General features: G+C 33.5%; 1 protein-coding gene across 5 annotated transcripts in view; it reads right to left on the bottom strand.

Moving 5' to 3' along the window:
• The window catches only part of LOC108693448 (A-kinase anchor protein 9-like), a 15678-nt gene extending 9258 nt beyond the window's left edge, over nt 1-6420 (bottom strand). For 4 of the 5 annotated variants that reach the window (XM_018202392.1, XM_018202395.1, XM_018202394.1 and 1 more), the window contains exons 1-10: nt 6144-6420; nt 5672-5791; nt 5326-5583; nt 4860-5030; nt 4446-4781; nt 2563-4278; nt 1925-2422; nt 1462-1596; nt 1011-1282; nt 126-799 (exon numbers count right to left, since the gene is read on the bottom strand). In XM_018202392.1, coding sequence (XP_018057881.1) covers nt 126-799; nt 1011-1282; nt 1462-1596; nt 1925-2422; nt 2563-4278; nt 4446-4781; nt 4860-5030; nt 5326-5583; nt 5672-5791; nt 6144-6206 — 4243 coding nt within the window. In that variant the 5' untranslated portion in view covers nt 6207-6420. The remainder of the gene's footprint in view (nt 1-125; nt 800-1010; nt 1283-1461; nt 1597-1924; nt 2423-2562; nt 4279-4445; nt 4782-4859; nt 5031-5325; nt 5584-5671; nt 5792-6143) is intronic. The other variant, XM_018202397.1, reaches the window with a different exon arrangement.
• Between the last annotated feature and the right edge of the window lie 308 nt (nt 6421-6728).

The raw sequence follows: 6728 nt of genomic DNA, 5'->3' as shown, positions 1-6728 counted from the left end.
TATGATCAATTTGAAATTTAAAAAGTGTAAATATAAATGATTATTTATTTTTAATATATATATAAAATACATATATACAATATATATATTTATTTAAATTATATAAAAATGAGATAAAAATTTACCTTTTTCTTGCACTTGCGAAAAATCTTGCAACACAATATCGTCTCTAGAAAGATCGCTTTCACCATATCCTTCCGTGATAATTTCTTTTTTGCTTTCCGCGCTAATCAACTTTCGTTGAAGTTCCAAAATATGTACTTTTAATTGTTCTACTTCTTCTTGATAATTTATGATCAAAGCCTCAGCATGATTTAGTTTCAAGGAAAGCGCTTCATTAATTTCATTAATTTTGCTTGCTAAGAGATCATCATTTGACGACAATGCGATCTTATTCTCGCTCTCAGATATTGACAGATTGAGGACTTGTGTGCTATCAGACTTCAAGCGTCTCAAACAAGCTTTCAGCTCTTTTTTTAATATTTCGTCTGTGTCTTCATCAAATAAATTCTGCAACATTTTGTTATCGCTGTTAATAATGGAAGCTATTTTTGTGGATTGCGGAGCAAAGTGGACCCTCTTGATTCGTTGGTTTGATGGATTCTTATGCGATATTTCAGACAAAACGGTGTTACTTTTATTTAAATTCTCTTCATCGATAAAAGTGGACTCTGACAATTGTCTTTTTAAAACTTCATTGATCAGAGTATTATTAACTTCTTCTTCACAAACAGAGAAATAGTTAACTAATTCTCCAATTAGATTCTTAAGAGTTACACATGCCTTCCACAGACTATCTCTGATAAAAACGAGATATAACATATTGAAGCAATGATTACATAATTAATACATATTATACATAATCATATTATATAACAGGAAAAAACTCTAAATGTCTTTTCAATGTATGTGTTAAATTAATTTAAATATAAAATATTTCAATTTTAGACATTTTTTTAATGATTAAATTGTTTATCTGCTAAATCATAAAATAATGTTTCAATATTTACCTTTCTTCCATGATATTTTCTAAAGCTTCGACACGACTAATTTCTTGCTTGTCACCAGTATTCGTTTTAAGACTAATAATTTCCTTTTGATGTTGCTCAAGCATTCGTGTTATAATGCAACTGTGTTCATCCTTCAGACGAGATAATTCAGTGGCATGTATTTTTTTCAATTCCTGGATTTCTTGTTTAGCGTTGGATGTGAATTTATCTCTCAGTTCTAATAATTCGATCGGCCAATTATCTTCTTTGTCTGTTTCCACCGATAATAGTACCTATACAATTTTAACAGATTTTACAATAAGCATCTTCTATATAATAATGCCAAATACATTAGCCACAAGTTTTACAGCATTAAAAAATTATCATATTCTGAAAATAACCGAAATGATTTAATTCGATTTAATCTATGCTGTTATTCTGAACCCAGTTTTTACACATAATCCACATCTACCTGAAATTGTTCTTGAAGAGCGTTGACAATATCCTGTCTAGCTAGCGCAATCTGCTCTTCTAGTTGATGATTATATGCATCACGCAGACTCGACAATTCACCATTTTCCAATACTTCCCATTCTGTCTGACAATACTACATGCAAAGGAAGTCACACGGCAATACGTTAGTTACAAATAAATTTACATTTTAATATAAGTTATCGGAATGGAGCACAATTAATCTATTTGTTGTTGCACAATAACAAAAAATGTATTAATTACAATAAATGAGATCACAAACGTTACTGATCACAGAAGATCATGAAAACAGCATTAAGATGAGAAATGTAGTGATAATGCATTCTGATCACACCATGCGTTTACAACTTCATACATGAATTTTCAGCACATATTAAAGATAAGAATTGCTGTTGTTGACATATCAGTATAACAGTCACTATAAATGAACAATTTTTCCTCACCTGGTGCACAGTAGATACAATCAATGTATGTTTCAATTTTGCCTCGATATCGTGAATTTGACACTCATACAATTCTTTCTGTTGTTTGAGCGTTTTTTCATAATCAGCCTTGACATTCTGAATTTCATTTACTTTCAATTCTAATTCCTTTTGTAATGCTTGGATGCTACCCTCATATTCTGTTTCAAGACGTGCTTGATTTTCAGCATCCAGAATCTTGCTTCTCAGAGATTCTTCGATGGCACTAGGTGTTGCTGCTCGGGAGTTCGACACATTTAAACAATCTCCGGCACCACCAAAATACAAATCATCTGTCAGCTCCTCGGTTTCGCTGTCGTTGTCGGAAATCCGTTTGGACTGTTGACTAAAGACTTCCTCAGAATACTGTTTTTCCATTTGCAAGCATTTTTGCTCGAAATATGTCCTTAGTTCTTCCATCTCTTTGGTATGGCGTGCTTCGAGTTCGGTCCTCAGATCGTTTAGGCTTGCATTACCATCCTTAAGGGATAGAAAATATAATTTAAAACATATATATATATACATATATATATATACATATATAAAACATTCTGCCCAACGCAGTAAAGAATATAGACACAAATATTGTTTTAAATTGAATGAAAGTGAAAACGACTTGCCTTGAAATTTTGCAGCAACGAACGCAGTCTGCTGATTTCTTTCGCAGAATCCGTTTTAACAGATTCCAGTTCTGCTTTACGTCGATTCATCAACTCCTCGATTTCCTGGCTTAGCTTTTCCTTCTCTGTCCACAAATTTTCCAAAGATCTTTGCAGTGAGTTTTCGCTATTCTGTGGCAAAGTGACATTCTCCCTGGAGGATTGCGCCTTAGTGATTACTATTTTCTCGCACAATGCATAATAACGAGATAATTTTAATTTAACTTCGTCCAAATTCGGCTTGTTCTCTAAAATTTGTTGTAACTCTTCATATAAGTTTTCGTTGTTCTTCAGATAATTGTTTGTATCTATTAATGTGTCGGCAATATTCAATTCCAAAATTTTTTTCTGGCTTGCTGTACTTTGATTTAATATATTATCATCCAAGTTCTGATTTTCTTTCAAATGCTTGGATGAAATCGTGCTATTCAAGGAGATATTCATTTTACTGCTATCGCTTAACCCCAAAGTCTGATTCAATCTTTCTTCAAATTCGGCGCACTGTGCCCATGCATGAGCCAAGCCATTCGTTAATTGCTGGCACTGCATTTCCATCTGTTTTGTTTTTTCCGTCGTTTCAATCAAATCTTTCCTATACCTCGCATTCTCTGTTTCTTTCTCCTCCAATAGTAGCTTTAGGCTTTCTATTTCCCGTTGTTGCTTTTCTATTTGCCAAGCTGAATCGCTCTCGATATTCACCAGAACATTTTTCGAAGAATTCTGAATGGAAGCATCACTAGATGTTACATGACTGAATTCCCTCAATGAAATGACTTCTTGTTGAAGTTTGTCACATGCATTTTTCATATCCTTTAGTTGTTTCTCATATGTTTTCTTTGCGATATCGGCTTCTTCCAGTTTATTGTTCGCTTTGACCAAATCTGTCTCAAGAACAGAAACTTTCTCGACTAACAGCTGTTCTATCTCCATCTTCTCCTCAAGTTTTCGTTTTGTCAGCTGATGCTGAATAGCTTCTTCGTCAAAAGTCTTATACATGGTTTCTCCTAATTCACTGACTGTGCTTACACTTGTAGCATCCAATCGAGATAAGGACTTCTCCAAATCTCCAATGTATAATCTACCGCTCAGAGTCCTATCGTGCACTTGACTGTTTTCAATAATCGATTGTGCTGTGGAATATCTGCACGATAGATCATCCAACTTAAATTTCAGCGTATCATTCTCCTGTTTCAATGCAGCAGCATTCGACAAAGCTTGCTCCAGTGATCGCTCAATACTCTCCTTAGATTCTAAAATACTCATCGAAGTGATGTGCTTCGACGTCATTTCCTCCAATTGAATTTTATGCAATTTGATCTGTTCATTCAACAATTCCTTTTCTTTCTGAAAATGAAGATTTTGCATACGTCGTTCGTTTTCTGCTTCAAATTTTAATTCGTCAAGTTTCACTTTGTATAGATGAACTTCTGATTGAGCAATCTTCTGCGACTCTGCATGATTTACCAATTCGAGTTTTAATGCCTCGACAGTTTTCTTGTAGTGACATAACTGCGTTTGAAAGACGGACAGTTCCTTGGCATGTCTGCTCTCTAAATCCGGTAATTCCTTATTTAAACGATCGGCTATCATTTTGTTTTCGTTCTTCAATACTTTCATGTACTCTTCATGCTTGGCTTTTATATTCGTAATTTCATTCTCATATTTTAAAGTTAATTCCTACGAATAAAAAATCAATATAAGAAATCTTTTTTTTTTAATTGCTATAACAACTTGGCTATGAATATTTTTCATCATCTGTATCATCTTCATAATTCGTTAAAAATATTCATAAATTAGAAATTTATAGATTAGTTATAGAAAACAAATTCTTATAAAATACTTACTTTTAATTCTTGCTGGTGGCGTATTGCGTTAGCGTTTGTCACTGTGGTAAATTTATTCAAGATATGCTGCATATCCTGTTTGATTTTATCAACTCGTGCCTCATACTGTTTTTGTTGCTCCAACGTCTCATCGATATTTAGATTTTTCTCTGCGGCGCTAAGACGAATTTGTTCATTCAGATTATTTATTTGTACTTTGTAATCATTGATTTCTGCATTTTGTGTTTCTCTCTCCATCTCCAATGTCTGTACATGTTTACGAATATCCGTCAAATGTGCGTTTAATCGGCGAATTATCCCTTCCTGATCACTCATCGTTATTTCCAAAGCCTTAATCTAAAACATTCGAGACAATGTTGGACATTTATAACAAGGTTATTAATAACTATAAAATGTAAAAAATGTGTCATTTACTTTTTGTTGCAAGTTCACGTTGTCTATCGTAGGATTGTTCAATTGAATAGAGTTCAAAGTATTAAGTTGTGCTGTTACAGAGTCTCTTGCAGATAATGCTTGTTCCAAAGATGATGTTAAATGTTCTATCAAAGTATCACGTTGATTTACTGCCTTTTCAAACTCTTGCAACTATTTTATGAAAAACACAACATTATTTAATGTCAATCAAAAATGTTATCTTATAACAATATTTACAAATAAAAATAAAATGTAAGCTATATAAAATATTTAAAAAATTTATTTAATAATAAAATTATATGCTATCTAGACTAACATTATAACTGCTGTTATTATCAAAATCAAAAAGTGAGAGTTTAATGTATTTTAAAATAATATAATATTAAAAGTATATAAAATAAGTGATAAGTGTATGTTCTATGACTTAACATAAAAAATTGTTTATGGACAAAGAGATATAACATACTTTTATGTGATATAAAGATATAATATCTCTTCCATGTATACTGCTGCCCCGACTCTGCGATGAGTTTGGAGATGATGTCTCTGCTCGTAAATGATCAATCTCTGCATTTAAGGCTCCAACTATAGCTTCTTTTCCCTGCAATAATTCCTCCAATTCTGCGACTCGTCCTGCCAGTCCTTCCAAATCAGCATCTGCCTCTCCTTCGCTTATACTAACACTGCTGTGTGTTATATCCCTTGAGGATATGGCTTCAATTATCTAATAGAGAACAAACATGAAGCAATTTATATAGAAACGCTGCAAATCAAATAAACATTCAGACAAGTGAATTATTTTTTTTTCTTACACCAGATTCCTTATGTAGCATAGACTTCTCATTATGCAACGACTCATCATCGGATTGTTCCACATACTCCATGTTTCCACTTTTGTCTTTACTCGATCGTTTCACTTTATATTTTTCCAACTATAATCAAGATATAACTCTTAAGCAACTGATTGTTAATAACTGAAGACAAAATGTTCCTAATGCAAAAGAGAACTCTCTATAATGAATGCTTTCTAGCAAGAGACACAGTGAATCTTTACATGTGTTAATGTTAAACCAAAATGATATGATCATTCTGCATCACTCTATATCTCTTGCTAGAAAGCACAAAATGTCTCTCCAAAATTAAAGTGATAAAAACAGACAAGTAATACGCGGAATGTAAAAATAATAATATAAACAAATAAGGCTTTATTCCAATTGTTCCAAGCAAGTAGTAAGGGTAGGTACACTAGAAGTGGTATGGATAATGAACAGAAGGAACATTTACCATTTCTCTGCCGGCCTCCAGCGAGCGTTTTCTACGCTCGTCCTCATCCTGCGTCGCGCTCATCCTGACAGAATCTGCGCATCGACGTACATGAAGGATGCAAAACTAAATATTTATCAGTTACAAGTTCACAGCTTGTCATCCGCTACATTTCAAATTTAACACCTCCGCGATGATCGATCTTGATTGCCAGTTGTCATAAGGTCTTTGTTCGTACCACGGTATCGCTTGCTTCGCCAAATCAAACAATAAAAGAATAAACCTCCGAAGAGCAATCGAAATTGATAAAACACTCAACGAAAGCGATTGGAAAAACGGTTGGTCAGTTGTTCTGTCTAAAACGGTCGCGCGTCAGTCATACCAACTTTTAAAGATCGCTAGATTACAAAATATGTTAGATTCAGGCTACTGTCTCATAGGCCTAGTTTCCACCAATGATTTAAATCAACTACAGTATTCTCTTGTTATAATCAAACGACAGAGGAATATTCGACTGTAGTTGGTTGATTTTTAAGGCCATTCTACATTGGTCATATCATAGACGTCGCAAATCACAAGCTTGTTGTTTCAGCCAATCCGATATTT

Source organism: Atta colombica, unplaced genomic scaffold (genome assembly GCF_001594045.1).
Source record: "Atta colombica isolate Treedump-2 unplaced genomic scaffold, Acol1.0 scaffold9, whole genome shotgun sequence".
Classification (NCBI taxonomy): domain Eukaryota; kingdom Metazoa; phylum Arthropoda; class Insecta; order Hymenoptera; family Formicidae; genus Atta; species Atta colombica.
This window is presented reverse-complemented; position numbering and strand designations above follow the sequence as displayed.